The 22,746-nt window shown below is 35.8% G+C and overlaps 4 protein-coding genes across 5 annotated transcripts; 2 read left to right on the top strand and 2 right to left on the bottom strand.

The window, feature by feature from the left end:
• Positions 1-854: 854 nt before the first annotated feature.
• On the top strand, positions 855-6,251 carry LOC126620145 (transcription factor bHLH128). The gene is made up of 6 exons (XM_050288635.1): positions 855-1,456; positions 3,882-4,207; positions 4,296-4,427; positions 4,519-4,584; positions 5,295-5,363; positions 5,906-6,251. Exons 1-6 carry the CDS (start codon positions 1,024-1,026, stop codon positions 5,960-5,962), a joined length of 1,083 nt encoding a protein of 360 aa, XP_050144592.1. The 5' UTR covers positions 855-1,023; the 3' UTR covers positions 5,963-6,251.
• Positions 6,252-6,546: 295 nt separating this feature from the next.
• LOC126620148 (40S ribosomal protein S5-like) lies at positions 6,547-8,799 on the bottom strand. Of its 2 annotated transcripts, none has more exons than XM_050288638.1 (5): positions 8,646-8,799; positions 8,025-8,127; positions 7,228-7,499; positions 6,905-7,108; positions 6,547-6,804 (listed from the first exon to the last, which is right to left on the bottom strand). In XM_050288638.1, exons 2-5 carry the CDS (start codon positions 8,121-8,123, stop codon positions 6,750-6,752), a joined length of 630 nt encoding a protein of 209 aa, XP_050144595.1. In that variant the 5' UTR covers positions 8,124-8,127; positions 8,646-8,799; the 3' UTR covers positions 6,547-6,749. The 2 variants fall into 2 exon arrangements, with proteins under 2 accessions (XP_050144595.1, XP_050144596.1); XM_050288639.1 differs by lacking the exon at positions 8,646-8,799 and adding an exon at positions 8,576-8,618.
• A 664-nt stretch (positions 8,800-9,463) lies between these two features.
• Positions 9,464-13,242, top strand: LOC126620147 (ras-related protein RABA5e). The gene is made up of 2 exons (XM_050288637.1): positions 9,464-10,056; positions 12,561-13,242. The coding sequence occupies exons 1-2, from the start codon at positions 9,717-9,719 to the stop codon at positions 12,881-12,883; spliced, it is 663 nt and encodes a 220-aa protein (XP_050144594.1). The 5' UTR covers positions 9,464-9,716; the 3' UTR covers positions 12,884-13,242.
• A 1,918-nt stretch (positions 13,243-15,160) lies between these two features.
• Positions 15,161-20,128, bottom strand: LOC126620146 (pirin-like protein). Its single transcript, XM_050288636.1, has 6 exons — positions 19,860-20,128; positions 19,637-19,686; positions 19,441-19,508; positions 19,288-19,350; positions 18,966-19,069; positions 15,161-16,047 (listed from the first exon to the last, which is right to left on the bottom strand). Exons 1-6 carry the CDS (start codon positions 20,075-20,077, stop codon positions 15,573-15,575), a joined length of 978 nt encoding a protein of 325 aa, XP_050144593.1. The 5' UTR covers positions 20,078-20,128; the 3' UTR covers positions 15,161-15,572.
• Between the last annotated feature and the right edge of the window lie 2,618 nt (positions 20,129-22,746).

Consider the following 22,746-nt stretch of genomic DNA (forward strand, 5'->3'; position numbering starts at 1 on the left):
ACTTCATTGACATTCCAAAGTTCCAAACAACTTAATTTCATACTTCTATTTCTAATATAGTATGTTATCAAACTACTTAAATTCAACATCCAACATGTATGCAACCAAAATAAATATGTATAAACATACATACATACAGGAATTGCTTAAGGGGAGGGATCCCCATTTTTTCAAAAAAATGGGGATACGCTCCCCACCGTTGGATTTGACTTTAATGAAATCCTGTGGTTGAGATTCTGTGACCTGTGTTTTAATCTCAACCACACAATTTCATTAAAGTCAATCTAACGGTGGGGAGCGTGTCCCCATTTTTTTTAAAAAAATGGGGATCCCTCCCCTTAAGCTCCCTGCATACATACATATATATATATATATATGGTTTGGTTCGGGATCCTGAACCTTTGAATATGTAATTTCGATTTCTGTACCGAAAGGTTAGAGATCGGTTTGGTATGGATCCCAAAAATTTCAGGGTATTATCGTTTTGGAAATTTTTTGGTATGGGATCTACATTTTTTTGGTTTGGTTTGAGATTTCAAGGAAAATTTTCCAACCCTATCGAATCTCACTTACAAATGAAAAAAATACAAATAAAACATAATACTAAGTACTTGAATGATTTTATCACCTTATTAATTACAACGAGACAAGTTATTTAATACCTAAATTTTAAAATTTAAACATATTTAACGATAATTAACGAATACAAGTTACGTCACCACTTAAAAACATAGGGCAAAAAAAAAGTTGGGCGCACGTGTACTTTAAGTTTACCACTGACACTGTTTTCAGATTAGAAGGGTGACGTTAATCGGTTACTGTCACCTGCGGTTGATGTAAGCACCTCTCTTAGACTTTTCCACAACTAGCCATCCTTCCTCCCCCTCACTCCTTTCCTAAAAAGACCAACTTCCCTTCTCTCTCTCTCTCTCTCTCTTCTCTTTCTCTCTCTAAAATCTCAGACACCAGAAGTGAACTGCTGCTGCCCCCGCCGCCGCCGCCTCCGCCGCCGTATACATATAAATGTATCCCACAAACTCATCCTCCTCGCCTCAAAAGCCCATGGCCCCGAGACCAAGCACAACGGGCCTGACCCGCTACGGCTCCGCCCCGGGATCCCTCCTAAACTCAGCCGTGGACTCCGTCATGGGAGCCGCCGCCGACCGCGAATTCTCATCCCTCCGACCGCAGCACCTACGAGGCCACTACTTCTCCGGAGACGGTGGCGGCGACTCCCCCTCCCTCACTGGCTCCGAGTCCAGCTTCAAAGTCAACTCATCCAACGGCAGCCACAGGGACACCAGCACCACCAAGCCATTGCTCCAATCGCACGGTCTGAACGAGATTGGATCTTCCAACTCTTCTTCTTGTTCTTCGACGTCGTCGGCGGCTCTGGTTCGCCAGCGAAGCTCTCCAGCTGGCTTCTTCAGCCATCTCACCGCCCCTGAGAATAATGGTACGCCCTTTCCACTTTTTCTTTCCTTTGTAAAATGACGGTACTGTCCTTGGTGATTGAGGTGGGCGTGTTCGTGTGCGTAGGGTACTTTTGAGATTTCAACTGGTTCTGGGACCTGGGAAGTGACGTTGACTATTTAACTAATAGACTGAAATGCCCGCGGAGTTCGTTTAAATTACGAAAATAATATTGCTTAATCCTTATGCAATATATTACTTATTAATCAACCAATGGGAAAGGAGGGGATTTTCGGTATTTTATTCACCCGCACCAAGACCAATCGACCAATCACGTGTAAGCATGGGTTGCTTACGTGTCTTTTTTATTATTTTAGGATGATAATTCGTCAACTTGCTATTGTTTTTCTTCTTTTCTTTGGTTGTTTGTTATCATTGCATGTGTTGTTTTTGTTTGTTATCATTTTAATTTGCGTAAGTCGTGTTTGTGACACTTTAAAAAAAATCATGGTGCACTCTAAACTTTATATATTTAGAAACGCTGTGCGTTTGCTTCGGCTCTTCTCCAATCAATCATGTTTACAGCTGGATCTCGTTAGAAGGACAATGCATATTTTACAATGGCGAATTACCTATCGTAATGTAAGTTTTTTAATTAATGTTTTTTAATTTGTTTTAATTAGAAGTTCATTTTTTAGGGTTAGCTGGGCCATCTCCAATGGAGTGCTAAATTCCAAACTTGGCCCTTTTTTTCTCCAAAATCCATCAACAATGGAGTGCCAAAAAGATTCAGGGCCAATTCTTGAGGGTGGATTGTCTGCCCTCTTATTTCCATACTATTCTTATCCCCTCTTGTATTTTGTGGTCACGATTAAACCACGTCAACATTTTATGTTCTTATTACTTTTTGTTTTATTATTTTTATAAAAAAATCAATATAAAATATTGACGTAACTTAATCATGATCACACAAACAAGAAAGAATGTGAAAAGTATGTGAAAAGTATGAAAATGGGAGGTAGACAATCCACCTCCTTGCTACATTTGGCCCCTTAGGTAGGAATGAGCGACCCCTGTTCATGGCCCCCATGAAGTCCCGCTTCTTTCTCAGCAAGATGACGTGGTTGTTTAAATCCAAAGGCACAGATCAATTTTTTTTATTTTATTTTAGAGACGTAAAAAACAGATTTTTAAACCAAAAAATATTCGTAATAATTGTCATTAAAGATAGATATTTCCGATACACACCTTCTTTTAAAACAGTGTGTTCCAAAAATTATATATAAATATGTATAAATAGTAGTTTAATTACTTTAAACAATATATAGTAGTTGATGTGTAATGTTGTACCATAATATTTTTCCGATATACTAAAAAGTAAAAGAAATATTGAGAGAAATAAAATATAGCCTCCGCACCATTGGAGATGGAAAGTTATAGCTTTGCACTATTTCTTGAAAAATTATATTTTTAGTGTGCTATTTAGAATTGGTGGCTAAATATAGCTAAACGATTGGAGATGCCTTAGATCTCATCTCACCCCTAGCAAGTTGTAACTCTTTGCCTACAGTTTTTAACTCCATTGACATTTTGTTTGGTGTGTTAGGCCAAAATTTAAAGTGTTAAGCAACCTAGGGTTAAAGTTTAGCTAAAAACCATTTTTGCCTACAGTTTTTAACTCCATTGACATTTTGTTTGGTGGGTTAGGCCAAAATTTAAAGTGTTAAGCAACCTAAGGTTAAAGTTTAGCTAAAAACCATCTATTAATTACAGCAATTGCCACTCAAACAAATACAAGGTTTTAGTGACTAATCTAGTACAACATGAGGAAAGTTACTAAAAAAAGACAAGCGTGATCATACTGAAACGCTAATGTCTTAAATTGGCAACGGTGTAAATGAGATTACTACTCTAAGCTAGAGTGCTAGACTAATGGGAGGGGGGTTTGAACTCGTAACGCGATGAGTTGAAAAGGAAAACCCTAATATATATCCACTAGGACAACCCATCCTGTCTTATAATCGCATTTTCTAAGCGGAACATAGGGGCGTGATGACATTATGCAGAATTAGCATGGTTCTTTACTCATTAATCTTTGTTGCATGGTTCTAGTAGGCTAGTTTCCACACTACACCTAGTCACATTCATGGATTTATATTGTTGAGTCATTTGAATTTTGTTACCGTGGATGGCCGTATGTCAACTAATGGCACGAGGATTATCACGTCTTTTGTGTGAATTCGTGTGGCATTAGTCGACAAAGTGCCAATATCAGTGAAAAATGATATGCCTCGTATATATCCTTTGAAGTCTCAATTGCGTTGTGATCATCCCAGTCTAGAATCGAACTTCCTAAGTATATTAGTTCAACGCAAGTCGTGGTCGTATTCTTCATGGTCATGGATCATGACCTAGATGATGATTATCATCAAAGGTTTACAAATCATCTTTCATTGCGACATGAACAGGAGGATTCTCAGTTACAAGAGGAACTGGAAGCTATAGATCACAAGGGGGCAATAATGGTGGTCACGGAGTAACAAGATTAAAGTCGCAGTTGAGCTTCACTGGGCAAGATTCTCTTTCTCAAATCTCTGAAGTAAGTGAAATTGCTGGTGAAGGTGTTAGCTCTGACAACGGCCACCATAGTGCCATGCATTCTTATCCCGCCACTAGCTTTGGGATGGAATCCTGGGATAATACCAATTCGATTGTCTTTTCAGCTCCACCAAGTAAACGAGCTAAAAACATGGATGGGGACATATTTAACTGCCTCAATGCTTTAGAATCTCAGGTACCTTAAAATTCAAAATCCATTTCACGTGCATGGTTCTTAGAGTCGCAATTTTTCTGTTTAATACTTGTTTCGTTGTCCATTTCAGTTTAGCCTTCCCCAGACATCTTTAGAAATGGCAACAGTAGAGAAGCTACTGCACATCCCTGAAGATTCTGTTCCTTGCAAAATCCGTGCTAAGCGTGGCTGTGCAACTCATCCCAGAAGCATTGCAGAGAGGGTTAGCAACTCATCCCTAAAGATTATGTTCGGGTATGTTGTTTATGTTTATTTAAATATGTCCTCCTGACTTGTAAATTTCGTTTATACAGGAGAGAAGAACTAGAATAAGCGGGAAGTTAAAGAAACTACAAGACCTTGTTCCTAACATGGATAAGGTAGTAATCGATGGCTTTTTTAAACCTGTATTACTGAATTTTACTGAAAATATCTGCATTTTGACTTGAACCAGAAGCGTTTTTAGTTAGTGTATCTTTTCCTTAAAGAACTTGTATAGATGCATAATGGGGGGAAAACCTACGTAAAACTGTACACAAAGTCTCTTTAAGATGGTATTTATAACATCCTATCCCTTGATTACTTAAAAAACTATTTACTTTTCGACCTCCTATCCTTGAAAACTCGCCGTCAGGTGACTACCTAAACAAAAAGATTAGGTACAAACTCAATGAAACATAACATTCAAACAGGACAAATAAAACATAATCCCAAATAGGCTTGGAAAGCCTTTTAAATGCTCCTCATCAAACTTAGAAGTAGAAAAAACTGTAAACTAGTTTTCTTTATCTGCTCGTTTCAGATACATAGTTTTGTAAATGTTTATTTAACGTGAATATGAAAGCATCCTATGACGTTTAATCCTAAGATAGCTCCCAACGGAATTGCCATGTGTGCCAACCATTTTGCTTTAACATTTGATGCACGAGTAACTCTATTATTCAACCTTTTCGTTTAGGAGACCCGTGTATTCTCCAGCCTTCATGTTCATACGCACATTGCTGTACTGAGCATTGACTACAAACTTTTATGATGCGCGATTACAAAACCTATGAACAAGCTATAAACATTTCTCCCAATTTCATTTCAGCAAACAAGCTATGCGGACATGTTGGATTTGGCTGTGCAACATATCAAAGGCCTTCAAAATCAAATCCAGGTTTGTGAAGTGTTAATCCGTAACTTCAATACTTAATACTTATTGCATGTGCAAACTTTTTACATACACGACATGAATGTGCTTTTGGTTTTTCAAATGGTTATTGGTCAATCTCAACAATACGCTCACTCCAGAACTGTCGCATGCACTGCAATTGTTCTTTACCTTTTGTTTTACGATTGTGATTTACATACATTGAATAACGATGTTATTGAGTCCGGAATTTCAAAAGAATGTTTCAGATTATACTTTCAGCTCTTAGTTCAGAAATCGTAAAACTATGGAAAATTTTAACACCCTCTTTCTTATTTATTTTCCCTTTAAATTGTACCGAAAACTGTTTTATTAAGCTCTGCCGAATGAGGGTAATTAGTTGCTAGATTGCACCTTCCTGGATAGATTTTGTCTAAAATTGAGCAAAAAAGATGAATGACCATTTATTGTTTAACTTTCACGGCTGAATGTATACGATTATAACAATTTACTGCTTCTTCCTCAAATTTCATCTTACAAGATTTGTTTTCATTTTCCGCTATTCACAGGATCTTCATAATGATCTCGATAATTGCACTTGCGGCTGCAAACCAACTGCGAAATGATCCCGAATGATGATGAAGCAAGCAAGCGACCACAGAGGTCCAAACTCTAAGGGTGTCCAAAGAAGGTAGGACCAACCGAAGATAGACTAACTTTGTTGTATTACTTGCAGGTTAGACTTCATATTTATGAGTAGAGAACTTGATCGTTCAAACGTTTGGGACGGAAACTGTCCTTTCATGTTTTGCAGTGGTTCAAATCTCCACGTGTTTTTCGAAATATTTTGTATATACGATGAATCTGCATTGTTTCCTAACTCATCAAGAAATCGTCTTTGTTTCTTTCGTTGAATGAATATTGTGTATTTTGCAGTTCATTTATCAGTTTCTTGGTTTTTATATTCCGTAAAGTTTTGATTTTATCGGCGGGGTGCCGAAAACCAATTCCAATTGCGGATTTGTTGCTGCAACCGCTCGGATAGAGTAAGGCTTGTTTGGAAGTGATTTTAAAATGACTAAAAATGCTTTTAGAAAAAAATGTTTTTTAGTTCCAAAAGCACTTCTTGCAAAAAGCACTTCAAGTGGTTTTTAACGCTTTGCTTGCCTTTTTACTAATGAGAGACTGGAAATTCAAGCACACAGAAAGATTTGATAAGTTAATGTCCCTGCTTGACAAGAGAAAAATGCTCTTTCCAAAGTTAAACATAAAAGCCGGTCCTCTGGAAACATTCAAACCATATCTAATACTCGAAACAAAAATGGCACAGCCAAAAGAAAAGAGTAATCCGGCATCTTCTAAACAAAACCCAGAAACCAATTTCCTCGTTGCATCACGGTTTCTTGCATCCCCTTAACGGTTGGCCTTTGCAACTCTTTCGATCTCATCCTTCTTCTTGATTGCATAACTGCGCAGAAAAACAGCACCAATTGTCAGAATAGAAACGATAAAATCACGGGAAAGAAATGGAAACAGACTACATAACATAGAGGGAAAGAAACGAGTACCTGTTAGAGGAACCTTTGGCAGCGTTGATAAGTTCATCAGCCAAACATTCCGCAATAGTTTTGACGTTTCTGAAAGCAGACTCACGAGCACCAGTTGTGAGGAGATAGATAGCCTGATTCACACGTCTCAAAGGTGAGATATCCACAGCTTGACGCCTAACAACTCCAGCAGATCCAATACGGGTTGCATCTTCACGTGGACCACTGATCAGAAACAACAAGACATACAAATAAGACATACAATAGAAGAAAACGAAAATTGCTTGATCAATTTAAGGAATTAACCGGGAAAACGATATTTAAACATATTCATGTCTACGTACCTGTTAATAACAGCATCAACAATAACTTGGACTGGGTTCAGATCAGTCAGCAAATGGATAATTTCCATTGCATGCCTAATAATCCTGACAGCCATGAGTTTCTTTCCATTGTTTCTTCCGTGCATCATGAGTGAGTTTGTAAGCCTCTCCACGATAGGGCACTGAGCTTTCCTGAATCGCTTCACTGAGTATCTCCCAGCAGTGTGAGGTACGTAAGTTGCATGCCTGGCAGGTACCACTCCAACATAGTCCGCCAGTGAAATGTCACTGACCTATATATTGCAAATTATACATTACATTTCAAGTATACACAGGACGTAGATGTTAACAAATTAGTCCACACATTTGAAAACATGAAATAATAATGTTATCAAGTTTTTCGCACCAAAAGACAGCATATCTAAATAAACTAAAGCCAATTTGAGACAGAACTGCATTCAATAGCCAGGAAACGATGTAACAGATGTATGAAATTAACAAAAATATGAAGAAAACAGTTATTTTATCTACATAATTTCGATAAACACATTAGAAAAAAGTTCTATAAACAGCCTTCTTACTTACAAATATTAAAAGGCAAATCCCAATACACATATTGACGTTGATTCGCAATACATTACGCTATATACAACTAACCAACAAAGAAATGCACGTCTGTCACCACTAATTAAGAATCAGTTTACCCTAAAACCTATCGCAGCGCTAAGCATACACGTTGAAGCATACAGTCTAGACAAACTATTTTACCGCACTCAAAACAGCAGAATTAAATAAATTAAAGATTAAAATCCATAAACCTGAACATCATCGAAGCTCCAGCGGTTGAACAGCTTCACGTCATAGTGAGGCTGCGTTGGTTCGACCACAGCAGGAGCAGCTACGGCAGCGGCAGCCATGATTCTGCATAAACACAATAGAAAAGCTACAAAATTTAGAGCATTACAGGGTTTAGTTCTGCAAGAACCAACACAAATATGTTACTAATTCCTAATAACTGCCACTAAAAATCAAGCTACAAAAATATAAAAAAAATTCTGGTGATCAAAATTGGACATTATTTCACAATGCTCAAATGTTGTAATATTAAAATAAATTAAAATTAAGGACTGAGACCTAACACCATATATTCCTACAAATCAAGTTATAAAATTGAGGAAAATATTAAATAAAATAGCAAAAAAAAATGAAATGAAAGGAGAAAAGGATACAAATTCTTAAATTTCTTAATTCGATTGACATACCCAACGAAAAAATCGAGCTTAATTCTTAATAAATAAATAAAAAACAACAACAACAAAACAAAGAATTAAGAAGAAAACTATAAAATGTGTTTTCGACAGTACGCAACAGGTAAAATGCTGAGATGCGAAAGATAGGAAATCAACGGCGGGAAGCGGCGGAGAGCGGTGAACACTGACCCGAAGGATGGAGTTTCAGACGAGAGCGGGAGAGCTTGAACCGGAGACGAGGGAACGGCAGACAGGGAGCTTTTGGAGAAGGCGAGGAAGAGCTTCTTTAATCAGCTAGGGTTTGGGTTTTAGGTTGGGCTTGGGCCTGTTTGGTGTGGATTCAAAATTTTGAGTGAGGAGGCATCTGATGTAGACAACCACGTTATTTGAAAAATTTGCATAATCCAAGAGAACGAAGAAGAAAGATTTTTCGTATACCACAATCATCATTTAATTAAATAATTTTTCTTAATTATTAATTTATTAAATAATAAACTAAATTTAAAATTTTGATTAATTCAAATGATATGACTGTCTGCATTAAATATCACCTAAAATAATATAAAAATACAATATAAAAACATAGTATGAATAATATTACTTTTGGTAAGCTCATCCAGTAGAGGCCTGACCAACTCAAAAAAGGACAAGGATTGTCTGCCCTTCACTTTCGGTGCCCTCCCAGTGCTCTCATGTTTATGTGGTCACGGTTAAGTCACGTCAACATTTTATATTATTATTTATTTTTATCTTATTATATCTATAAAAATAATAATATAAAATGTTAATATAACTTAATCGTAACCACACAAAACAGAAGGGCATCGAAAATGAATGGCATACAATCATTGTCCCTCCAAAAATACCCATTTCTTAAACAGAATTTATTTTTTTAAAATATTTAATTGAAGATGTCAAGTCTATTCGTAAAACCGCAATAAAAGAATGAATTAGAAATATAATAAATAAAAAATAAAACAAGAAAAAAAAGATGCCCAAAAACCTACGACGAAGGCACTACTTGCGCAGTATGTCCGTCTGCCTCCTGCCAGCGCAATTACAACACCATCACTCCTCTCTCTCTCTTTCTCCTCCCCCTTTCTCTCTCTCCTCCAAAATCCGACAGACCGCCATTTTTCTGTAAAAACTCGCTTCCTCCCTCCCACTCCTTCCATTCTCAAACTGCGTGCTCAAATTTCTGTGCTGGATTAACAGAAAGAAGAAGAAGCAAGCAAGAACCAGGGAGAAGGGGCGAGCGAGATGTCGTCTTCAGACGAGGAGGGGTCAGGGGAGGAGTACCTCTTCAAGATCGTCATAATCGGCGACTCGGCGGTGGGGAAATCCAACTTGCTCTCCCGCTACGCGCGGAACGAGTTCAATGCCCACTCCAAGGCGACGATAGGCGTGGAGTTTCAGACCCAGAGCATGGAAATCGACGGCAAAGAGGTCAAAGCTCAGATTTGGGACACCGCCGGACAGGAACGCTTCAGGGCCGTCACCTCTGCTTACTACCGTGGCGCCGTCGGAGCTCTCATTGTCTATGATATCACCCGCAAGACCACTTTCGAGAGTGTTGGCCGCTGGCTCGATGAGCTCAAGAGTAAGCTACTTACACTGTCTATTCAGACAAAGTTTTCTTCTTTTCTGCTTTTGCTTTTGGTTATGGTGTTTTCATCTTGAAGCGAAATTGCTAAAGTAATTGCGATAATTGTGGTTGTTGGATTTGTGGGTTGTATTTGTTTTTGGTGAATGTGAGTTTTGGTTGGATTTTGCTGGATGTGATGGATATGGATTTAGATCTTATATTATGATTAAGAGTTCTCTGTTTGAAAACTTCATTCAGAAGAAAGCTAATTATTTTTTTCAAAATCTTTTGTTTTTTGGGGGTGGATGTGTAAATTGTTATAAAATTGAAAGAAAATTCTGCTTATATTGAGTTATTGACTAATATATGTAAACTTTTGAATACGTTCCGGTAGCCAATGATTTATATAAGTCTATTGTGTCAAATCGAGGAATGAGGATCCTTGCCGGAACCTCTTTGTGAGGATCCCAGGATCCTCAAATCACATCCGTTCATCGTACATCATGCAGTCAGAAATCATCATAAATTTTTTTATTTAAAATTGAATATAAACAGTACCTGATAAAAATTGACTGCACGATATATGATAAACGGATGTGATTGGAGGATCCCTGGGATCGTCACAAAGAGGATCCAAGGAGGATCCTCATTGCAAATCTAGGCCTGAGGTGCGTCTATTGGGTAGTTGAGAAGATTCAGATAACTTGATGGTTTGGTTGTTTTGCGTGTAACACTTTGTGGTCAAATGTATGTAATATGGCGTGTTAGCTTCTATACAGAGTATTAGGGGTAATAAAGGAATCTTCAAGTTTCTAGACAGCTAAAAAATTATATATATTCAAGAAGTATTGGTTGAAGTTATGATCTAAGATGCATGAATCGCCGCTATAATCTACTGAGGAGGTGTTTGACAGATAATGATTGATTGTTTTTAGTGTCTGAGATATGAGGGCCCAAGTGATACATGTTTGTTTGTTTGCTGAATCTAAGAGCTTTGGCCATCCGAATCTATTTGCGAAAGAGCAATCAATCAGTGTAAGGGGGTCCTTACAACTCCTCATTGGAATTTTTATGTGGGGGGACATGCTTTCCTAGCCGACCATCTAGTTAACCAAGTGTTCTTGGTATTTAGTACCGCATGAAGTTTATGCGTTGTTAGTTTATCTTGTTATATGTTTGAAATTAGGCTAGCAACACTTGTAGTCTCCACACTATTCTCGAAAAATTCATTCTTTAGGAGGTCCATATCCGTACCTTAATTTTTCTCTGAAAAATTCAAAATGTACAATTAGTGTTTATTTACCAAAATTTTTACCTTTTCTAATAGTGAAATACAATGTCAATAGTTAGTCACTACTATTTTATTGTGTTTGTGGATTGCATGTCAACTGTGGTTGTAATTATTTTGTTCTTGTAAGAAAAAATACAACACAATGAAATTTTTTTATTTACTTCTAATAGTGAATGCATTAGATGTTTAGCTTACACAATCCCAATCCTTTATTTTTTTTATCATTTTTCCGTATGAATATTGATAGATTCTATTCATGGCTTCTTGTGTTAGCAACTCCTCTTATGGGTTTTTTCTTGGTATTACATCTTCATGATGGTAATGATCATGCTATTTATTTTGTTGCATTTATAAAAGTTCCTTTTTGCCATGATCACCAAGTTTGTTTAAGTTAGCCTTCATCACAAGTTGTGAGTAGGCCTTTTTCTTTTTCTCCTCTGTATATTAACCTTGAGACTACAAAGTTGATAACGTTGCACATTGTGTCCAAAAAACTTTGCCTAAGTAAAATTGCATTCAGCTCAAAATACTCCCCGAATCACGTTTCATTACACTAAAAGGAATGTCTCTTAAAAAATTTAGACAACAACTTCTAGAGAAAACTAAATGCCTAAAAATTTAATTCTATCCTAAATGGACCAACCAAACAAATCACATAGGAGCAAAAGCGCTTAAAAACTTGACCATCAAGATTTTCTATCGTAGAAGGAGAACGCATTGGCATGTCTCTGAAGCATGGACAAATCCATATCCTTTATGGGACTATCTTGGATTGAATTTTCTTCCAAGAATTAAATTCCAAGAAGCTCGAGAAGTTGAAAAACGAAGTTATGGAAGAGTCTTGCTTAATAAGTTTGCAATCATCAGTTCTATATAGTGAAAGTAGTCTATTCTTTTCATGAAAATACCTGCTTTTGTGTAATATATTTATTTGTATCTCTCTATATCATATTAGCTTCGAATGAACTTCTAAACTGAGTTTTCTTGTTAGCTCTCTCTTTCATGGCCCTTTTCATGACTAAGCTAGCTTGGGATTGCAATGGATTCTGTATATTATTATTTCATTTGTCTTACCGAATGTATGTACAGAATGTATCCTTGTTATATTATTTGAATTTAAGACACAACAACTCTTCTCTTATCTCTGATTACTTTTGGTCGTTGTAACCTCCATTTCTTGCTTTACTACTAAGTTCTTATTTTTGAGCTTGATTAATCATTGGTGCAGCTCATTCCGATACAACTCTGGCAATGATGCTAGTGGGGAACAAATGTGATTTAGAGGATATCAGGGCTGTGAGTGTTGAGGATGGTAGAAGCCTTGCTGAAGCAGAGGGGTTATTCTTCATGGAGACATCTGCCCTGGACTCAACAAATGTTATAAAGGCTTTTGAGCTTGTGATTCAAGAAATATATAACAATGTCAGCCGGAAGGTCTTGAACTCTGATACGTACAAAGCAGAGTTATCTGTGAACAGGGTCAGCCTCGTTAATAATGGAGCAGACGGATCAAAGAAAACCCAGGGCTATTTTTCTTGCTGTTCCGGTTGATATGGTTTATATCTCCAAAAAGAACACAAAAATGCATAGGACGAGCACTCGAGGGCATTTCCAAGGTTGGTTATTGAATTTGGTTCGTTAATTGGTTTGTTTGGTATTTGGTACCTACTTAAAGGTTTCCGAACAAGTCGATATCATACAAGTAAATTCTTATCTTTTTAATTCATGTAAACAAGTTGAATTTGTACTCCGGATGGAAGCCATGTAACTTCTATAAAATGAAGACCGGCACCCGTTTTCTTTGGTGTGATGTAATTTGTTCTGGTAAGTATATTATGTTCAGCAACTCGATGAATTTTATGTGATTTTACAGTGCAGTGGAGAAAAACATGGAACGATGTTATTTTGAATCGCGACGTGTGCATTTATCAAAGAAAAAAATTGAGCAGACATTCTTTTGTGAGTTTGTCTCTAGGACCTGAATATTTGGTATAGAAGTTTTGTATGTGAATGTGTAGTCATTTGAAGAAATGGAAACTCAAAACTTCTTTCCTTTGTTTTGGTTACATTGGAGGATTTCGAATCATGGACTTAGCACAATCTTGACTGTTAATCTACCCACTTTCACCACCGGGCTAACCCGGTGGCGTAGGTCATCTCCAATGGAGATGACTAAAGGTCAAAAAGTTCAAAAAAAAAAAAAAAAGCTTGATTTTTCTAAAAACTCATCTCCAACCGATAGTTGAGTTATAATTCTATGAAGTTCACAAGGCCATTATTTGGTTGAAGGGATACCAGGTTGCCAAATGTAGTTCCCTTCTTACCCTTTTATTTTTTGGCTTAGTTCCTCAGATGCAATAATTAATTTAAATTCAATGGCTGAATTTGAAAATATCAAACGGTAGTTTAATTAAATTAACCAATAAATTTGAAATATAAACTTAAAACTAATAAATTATTAAGGGGACTATGTTTAGCTCATTCGGTTGAAAATGACATATAAGTATGACCTGACACTGTTTATTTAAAAATAATTTTTTTCGAGACAAAATCTAAATGGGGCTATATTTAGCCCTTTCGGAGATGGTCCTAGAAAACTCAAACTTCACCTCTACGTAAGAGTAGCCAGCCAATTTCTTGTGTGAGGTGGTGATGCATGGTGAGCTGGTTCAGTTGGTAGCTACATTATTTGAATGTCCCTATTTGCCAGTTGTATGTGATTTTTAAGTAGACCCAGGCACTTGTCTGTAAGCAACCGTTCTGATCATCTGATGTCGACTTCATTGCAAATAGTTCCTTAGATGCATGGAGCATTTCCTTCTTACTAATTAATTGAAGTTTGATGTGTGCGTATAAAATTTTTATTTATTTTTTCTTTTATTATGGGTTCGTTTGAAAGTGCATTTAAAATGATTGAAAATGTTTATGATGAAATTGATTTTGGGTTCCAAGTGTTTTTTGGAATAAGCACCAGATATGTGTTTTTTTAGGAAATACTAAATGTGTTTTTTCAAGACCCATTTGATTTTTATTAATAATTGGTTATATTTTTACCAAAATCGCTTTCAGCTATTTTAAAAACACTTCCAAACAAGTTCTAAGTCAATTCAATATATGTGATTGACTTCATCGACTAGAGGTACAAGTTGAGTTGGAAGACACTCTTGTTGGCATTAGAACTCTTTGATTCTGATACGACCAGTTCAAAAATCAGGTGAAACTCCTTATCTGTGAGGATGCGAACAATGTTTGTTACTTTATTTTTATGTTACTGTTTACGAACACTAATGGTAGACCAAATTGTGCAAAAGAAGACTTTTCTATTTATTTGCGGAATCAATGGCCGCAATTCACACCTTAGATTGAGTAATGGGATGGATCATGGGAGTTGGGTGCTTGCCTAACCTCAACTCCCAACTATGCCACTAAGTTGATATCCCAATGGTGGCATCACCCCAAAGATTTTAGTTCTAGAACAAAATCAACCTTTGCCACAAAATATTCAACTCAATTGTGGGTGAGAAGTGGTTGTTCTAGCAATCACATGGTTGGTGGAGGATCAATTTGGGGTGTTAGAGATATGGTTGAGAACCCAACTCACAAGGTAAAAGCCAACCCTACCACACAACTATTTCCCACCACCATACAACCCCAATAGAAAAAATACAAGGCAGTGTTATCTATGCACTTTTTTTTTATTTTGGAGACACTCTTTTTAGTTCCAACCGTAAGCTGGAATATGAATTGAAGAATATCAAACGACATAAATTAACAGAATATCTGTGAGAAATAAAAAGAGGTGTATGAATAGCACTACCGAACATAATATAATCAAATTCAAAACATAATTACCATAAAAACTCATTACAAAAGAGAAAAAGGAAAAGAAAAATCTTACTGAAAGAAAAGTAAATGAAAAGACAAGTAGACCCATCATACATGAAGTGGGTAAACCAATATAAACTCAAGATTCTTCTAGAAGCTTTTGCCCAATTTCTGTAAAATCTTTTGTTTTCTTTTCACTTCCTACTAGATTTGCTAATATGGATGGAATACATATGGAGACAATTGACTGATGATAAAGACAACTCCTTTATCTTATTCTTCTATTTTTAGTTTCTCCTCCAGCACTTCTCTTTTTTTACTTTTTTTCCGTCGATTTATCCAATTTAACTAACGAAAAGAAGAAAAGAGGAGTACCGGAGGAGAAAGATGAGTGCGAAAATCAGTCACTTCCCACTCATTGAGATCTCCAAGTCTTGGCCATTTCAAACCCATTCATGCCATGGTGATAGTCCTGAATAGTTTGGTAGATTTCCTCCTGTGTGTTCATCACAAAAGGGCCATGCGAAACCACTGGTTCATTTAAGGGTTGCCCTGCCGCCAACACAAACCGCAACGGCTCCGATGACTTGTTGCACACGCTTAGGCCGTCTCCCGGACCCAAAACCAAGACGTGATGAGCTGACGAATGAGTTGATCCAAACACCCCTTCTCCTTCGATTACGTACACAAATGAAGTCCAGGCTTCCGGTATGCAGTGATGAAGTTGAGCTCTCGGTTTTAAGACGAAATCTAGAAACATTGCTGGTGTTCTGGTGTAAACTGGGGAGCTGACTCCCAATGCTTCTCCGGCGACAACTCGGACGTCGACCCCGTCTTTCTCTGCCCTAGTTATGTCCTTGCTTAGGAGTTCTTGGTATCTTGGCTCAATCCTGCAAGCAAGAATATTTTCATAGTGAATATAGAGAACTATAAAGTTTTTGAAAAATAATTTTGTAATTACTCGCAATAAATCAAAATAATTATAATTACTAGATGGAGCTCATATACCATACATGCGTAAATATAAAAATTAAAAAAAAAACTATAATATGGAAGAGAGAGAAGTGGGAAGAAATGTTAGAGAGAGAGAAGTGGGAAGAAATGTTAGAGAGAGAAGTGAGAAAATGCGGTTTATTTTTTTTTAATTTTTTTAAAGGCTTATTTTATCAACACCCTACATATTGTTGAATGCACCCCACAAACTTAATACTCCCCACATTTGCTTTTTTAATTAAAATTAATCTTAATACACCCCACTTACTTTTCCATAATACCCTCACACCCCACATCACAACATACACCCCACATTTTCTACATATACCCCACACTCTTCATATCTTAAAAAATAAAAAGAAAAAATTAGCCCTCCCCCTTCTCTAGCAAGAAGCAGCCACAATTATTCTTCTTTTTCTTCCACGCCACGCCACGCCAAATGTTGATTAAAGAGTAACATTGCTTTGATTAAAAACTTGAGGTCACAACATTTAAAGGAAATGCCAATGCTTCAGTTCCTCCATTTCTTTTTGTTCGGACTTCAACCTAGGATAAGCAGGACAATGTTGCGAAACCTAAAAGATGTGTATGCAAAAGAAAGGGACAACCTTTCCGAGCTCTCCTCAAAAATATGTGGAAACCATATATCCTTAAAACAAGACTTGCAAATGAGGGCCTTTGTATTGCTTCTTTGAGCCGAACAACCAACTCATAAGACTAATTAAAGGGTTACTTGATTTGGTATGGAAGATTGATTTGATTGAAGGAATTAGGTTCAGAAAGATGGAAACTGCCCAAGTAGGAATATGAAAATGGGGACAAAAGTTGGGATTAATCGATTGAATATCAATTATCAATGTGAAGTGTATTTGGTTTTGGATTAAGATTCTCTTATGAATAATTTTTTTAGAAAACGTCTTTGTAGTTTTATCGATTAGGGTTTTGTTCTACATACAATGAAGAGTGAATGGTTTTGAGAGTTGAAGAAGATAAATAATATTGGGATGTGTTATTTGGGGTGTATTTAGAATTATTTTAAATTTTTTATAATTTTACGAGGTCGAAATAGTCATTGCATATTAAGGCATACAAGTCATTTAACATTAAATTTTAATGTGGGGTGTATTCAACATTATGTGGGGTGCTAATAAAAAAAGTCTTTTTAAATTAGAGATATGCTATGCTTTAATGACATGTGAATGAGAGAAGGAAAAATAAATAAAATAATTCTTGTTAAAATTACTTTAATGCCCATATTTTTCTTGTCTAATATTTTATTTTAATTATGCATGAAAGAGTTACCTCAAAAAAAAAAAATTGCATGAAAGGGTATAATAATATTTTCGTTTATTTTTTGTTGACAAAGAAGATTCTATTAATATGTGGTATAAATTCAGCTAATTTTCATTAGAATGACATGCAAATAGATATATCACGAATCTATAAAATAAAAATATATATAAATAAGAATGTGTAAAAGATTAAAAAAAATAACAGTAAAAAAATAAACAGAAATGTATAAAATATTAAATTCTCGTATCAGTTCCCCATGGCATGGAATAAAAAAATCCTAATTTCTTTGCTAATTATTTAGTACTTTTTTTTTTTAAATTGTTGGTGGGGTTCCAACGAGACCACATGTGTATGTATTTGAGCATTGTGGGGTCAACTGTTTTTCGGTAAAAAGTTAATTAAAAAAGGCTTTGGTGAGTCAGCCACACATATTCGGCACTACAACTTTAAAAAAAAACTTTTGGTTAGTTTTCCATATAAATAATGGTCAGCTCATGCCAGTGTGAAATAATTTACAAAACAATTTTAGGAACTTTCGTCACTAATATTCTATGAAGATTTTGTCAGACTACAAAAAGTCCAAATAGATCCCGTTTATACACAAAATAAATAAATAAATAAAATTACAACATTGACATTGAGTCAATCAACCTTTTGTGTTTTTAATCTATAATGAAAGTATTTTTTAAAATAACTAAAATCGTTTCTAGTGAAAAATATTTTTAAAACCAGTTGAACAAATTTAAGTGAATTCTAAAAAAAGTACTTTAAGCATTTTTTTCAAGAAGCAAATGCCTGATGTTTCTTCTACAAAGCAATCAATTTCATTAAAAATATTTTTAATCATTTTAAAAACACTTTTAAACGAGGGTAAAATTATTTATTGGTCGAAATCAAATTTTGTAAACCTAAGTTATTCATGTATATTACTCTAAATATCTATGATTTCAGTTTCAAACTATTCTTTATGAGATGAACTTGTCCTCGAAATGCTTGCGCAATGTTGTCGTTGGCATTTACGCCGGCCATGCGCTAGCCTCTAAGAGAACGGTCATGCATGGCAAATTGGCAACCTCTTCTCGGTGGCCATGGCTGCTATTTATGTTTTTGTTTTTTGAAATGGTCAGGTCAAAAAAAGTTTTAGTGGTTGGATGATTATATAAACAATTACGGGTCAGCAAAAAGGGACTAAAATGTAAGTATTGAAATTTTTTTTTTTGACAAATTGTCGTGTTAAATTGTTAGTTGGTAGGGGGTAAAGATCGGTGAGGATTCAACTCACAACATAGTGCAAAGATATAAATACTAAGTATTGACAACTGATTGATGCACAAAAATAAATTATGAGGCGGTGCTATTCACACACCTATTTTTACTTCTCACACACCTATTTTTACTTCTCAACCGTGATTGAATTGAAGAAGATCAATAAACATAAATTATCATGGATGTGTGGGAGATAAAAGAGGTGTGTAAATAACGCTATCCTAAATTAAGCAGTGGAATGAGAAAAAATACGTACATTTTGTCCTTCTGGGCTAAATTGATCCAAAGCTGCAAACCAGTGTTGGGTCCTTCTCCTTCAGGCATTTCTGAATGAACTATTCCCCTGCCTGCCGTCATCCACTGTCCCCAAAAATTCACACATCCAACAAAATGCTTAATGAATGTCCAATCACAAACATTTCTACCACCGTCGTCAAATTTATTCACCAAATAACGCCTCGACGCTTGATCATTTATTTTGACCGAGTAACAACAACAACGATATTGACACATAATTCGGTGAATATATACGTGAACAAATTTGACGACTCTAATATTATTAACAAATCAATATATACCTGCACATCCCCAGTCCGGATTGTACCCCTGTGCCCTGCAAAGTCTTGGTGAGTGATTGCTCCCTGAAATCCAAACAAACCAAAACTTGTAACTTCAAGTTCTTACTGCAATCTAAAATCCATAATCCAAAAACGTTAGGGAAAAAGATTGACCTGTAACATGTATGTGACAGTCTCGAAACCTCTGTGTGGGTGGTCAGGAAATCCAGCAGGAGGGGACACTGCAAACATCACAAAGCAAACAACAATGTCAGCACAGAATTCATATCCCAAACAACAATGTCAGCACAGAATTCATATCATCCATAAAATAAAATAAAAAGGAATTAAAATAATGAAAAAACAGTACCTGAAAAGTGATCCAGCATCAGAAAAGGATCCAGGTTCCTCAACTCGCGGCTAAAAAATCAAAACCCACGAACAAATAAGAACCCAGTTTTCAAAAACTCAAGAACACAAGAAACCATGTAATGAAATCCCAAAAAAGAGTGTAAAAATCAAAGATTCAAAAGCCAAAAAGGATAAAAAAAAATAAAAAAAATTGAAAAACTGGTAGAATTTGAGATGGTTACCTTCCAATGGCTCTCCTGGCAACAGCACCATCGCCTTCGTGCTGGGTCTTGGCGAGGACCTTCTTGACGACCATTCTTGGGGAGGAAAAAGGAGGGAGGGATTGGTGATCGGAATCAGACATGGTGCTTCGGATGAAGGAAGGGACTGGGATTTTGAAGCGGTTGGTGGCTATGCGGAATAGTGAGGTGGTGTGTGGTGCTGTGAAAATAGCTTTCATGAGCGTTGCTTTTTATATGGAGAAGCTGAGAGCTGGATGCGTGTCTTATTAACTTCCATGATATGATTGATTTAATATATAACGGCATTAAGGATGCTGGGAGGCCGGACAAACCAGCCGATTTGGAAATGGAAAAAATCAAATATTAAAAAATGGAGAATTTTATTGGGGAACACTAGCACGACGGATAAGAATTCGTATCTAAACATGAAATTGAATTGAATGTTGTCCACCGTGTTGGATATGTTGATTGTGTTACGTGCACATTTTATATGAGATATTTCATGTGTTACGTTTTTTTGTTATCGTGATGATTTTTCCTTGTCACCAAAAGAGGTCGTCGTAAATAATTTTCGAAGTTTTTAAGTAAATAAGAATATCAATTATGCAATTAATTTTACTTTAATAGTTGAATTAATAACAGTATGAAACTACATAAGATATAGAAATGTATTTTATTTTAACACGTAAATTAATAACAGTATATAGCTATATAACTTATATAATATAAGACGGCGTACATTGGGAAATTGAGTTTCTAAGACGTTTTTTTAAAACTTTTCTGTGAATAAAAATGGGGTTCTAGTTTTTTTGGGTTGGCCGTGGGTGACTGACTGGGTCTGCCGTACATTAGGAAATTGGAGGAGGCGTGGGGAAACATAGAGTGGGACCCACTCAGCCTCCTTGGACCACTGATGATTGGTGATGTCAAGCCCTTGTCACCATGAGGTTTGGAGGGTGGGGGTGTGTGTGTATGTGAGTATGGGTTTGGTTTGACCTTGACCTACTCAATCTCAATGATGAAATTGCAGCAAAATATCTCTCAACTTTAACTTAGCAGTGGTCTCGAAATTAAAATTTTGTGACAATTCATCTCTTAACTCATCAAAAAGCGCAGTTATATTTCTTTTAGTCAACTTTGTTAAAACTTTTGTCAAAATGTTTCACGTACCACACACTTGAGGCTGAACAAAGAACCCAATATGAAAAACCAAATGCGAAAACTTTGTAGCAATAGTCACTCGACTTTAACCTAATTGGAGTGATGGTCCCTTAATTATAACTCAATTGTAATAATGATTCTTCCAACATCATTCATTTAGCCAAAAGTTCTGATGGAATTGACGAAAATGATCATAACTGCTCATTTTGATGAATTAAGGAACCAATAGTTACAGATTTTTAATATTAAATTATAATTGAGAGATCATTGCTATAATTTTCTGATCTTATATAATATGTAGAATTCAAAGGGATTCATGCAGTCGTCATCACCGCACAATCGTTTGGTCATCAATTTTCTTCAAAACCCTCCAAGGAACTCACCGCAAATCTCTATCAATTCTTGATTTTCATCCTACTTTTTAAGAAAGTTTTAACGTATTTAATGGGAACATATCACAACTTTCAATTAATTCTTTAATGTGTTCCCATTGCATTTGCTATCCCATTGTCCAATGGAAAAGGGATCATTTCCGGATCATTTTCCACCTAATCCACTTAGTTTGAGATTCAGATCGTTGAAAGATCCCTTTCTGTCCAATGGTTTATGGATGTGTTTGTGTGATGCATGCGTTTCACACTAGTCACTCCCTCACATTTGCTATTATGTGTCATTTTTTTCAATTCATTATTCGTGTTCAAACGATGTCATCTTCTATAGTTTGGATTGACGTAGTAATATCGTCTGTACTACAAAATAATTAATTTAGTGTCAAACATTGCCAAATTAAAATAATACAAGATGTTTATAATCAACATTCAAAATTAAAGTACATACATCTAAACTAAAAAAATTCCAAAAGGAAAACAAATTAACATGGTTTCATAAAAAAATGGGAGCATATAATATGAATATGCCACTCAATTCCATTCGATTCCATTCGATTCCATTCATATATATGCTCATTCCTTAAACTCTCGCTATTACCAACCTCTCAAAAATAGCAATGTTAGGGAGTTTGGAAATGTTTTTTAAATGGCTGGAAGTGTTTTTTATGAAAATGTTTGGAAAAGCATTTAAAGTACTTCTTATAGTATAATGCTTCTTGCATAAAGCACTTTAAGTACTTTTAGAACCCAAAAACATTTTTCTTTAAAAGTGGTTTTAGTTATTTTAAAAGCACATTTAAACGAGCTCTTAATGGGCAATTAGCAAGAATGATCAGTTTTTAGTAATGACGACATATTGATCAGACATTGATGACCCAATGATGACATAACAACCACACAACAATGATATAATAATGACATAATAAATACTGATAATTTCTGCAATCAAATATCAAAAACTGATCCTTCAGGTTATTTGCCCTTTTAAGGAGTGTGATAAAAAAAATGTAACAATATGACAAAACGTGTCTATTCCAGGTAGTTGCCCTTATTTTTTCTCAAGATGCCCAGTGTAGTTTTTTGTACTCAAATTTAGGGGTGAAAAGTAGTCTTTATTCTTTTTTTTTTTTATTCATCAGAATTGCGAGAGCAATCATTCTAACTCTTTAGATAAATTTACTAGCATCTTAAAGTAAAACATAACATAGTTTGGCATTGACGATGCTACCTCTTTTCTAGTCGCCAATAAAAATTAGAAAACTTTAACGAAAAACATCTGGTACTGTTCATTTTAACGAAAAACCACATTTTTACACTAAAAAATCAATCATGGTACT

Source organism: Malus sylvestris, chromosome 4 (assembly GCF_916048215.2).
Source record: "Malus sylvestris chromosome 4, drMalSylv7.2, whole genome shotgun sequence".
Classification (NCBI taxonomy): Eukaryota; Viridiplantae; Streptophyta; class Magnoliopsida; order Rosales; family Rosaceae; genus Malus; species Malus sylvestris.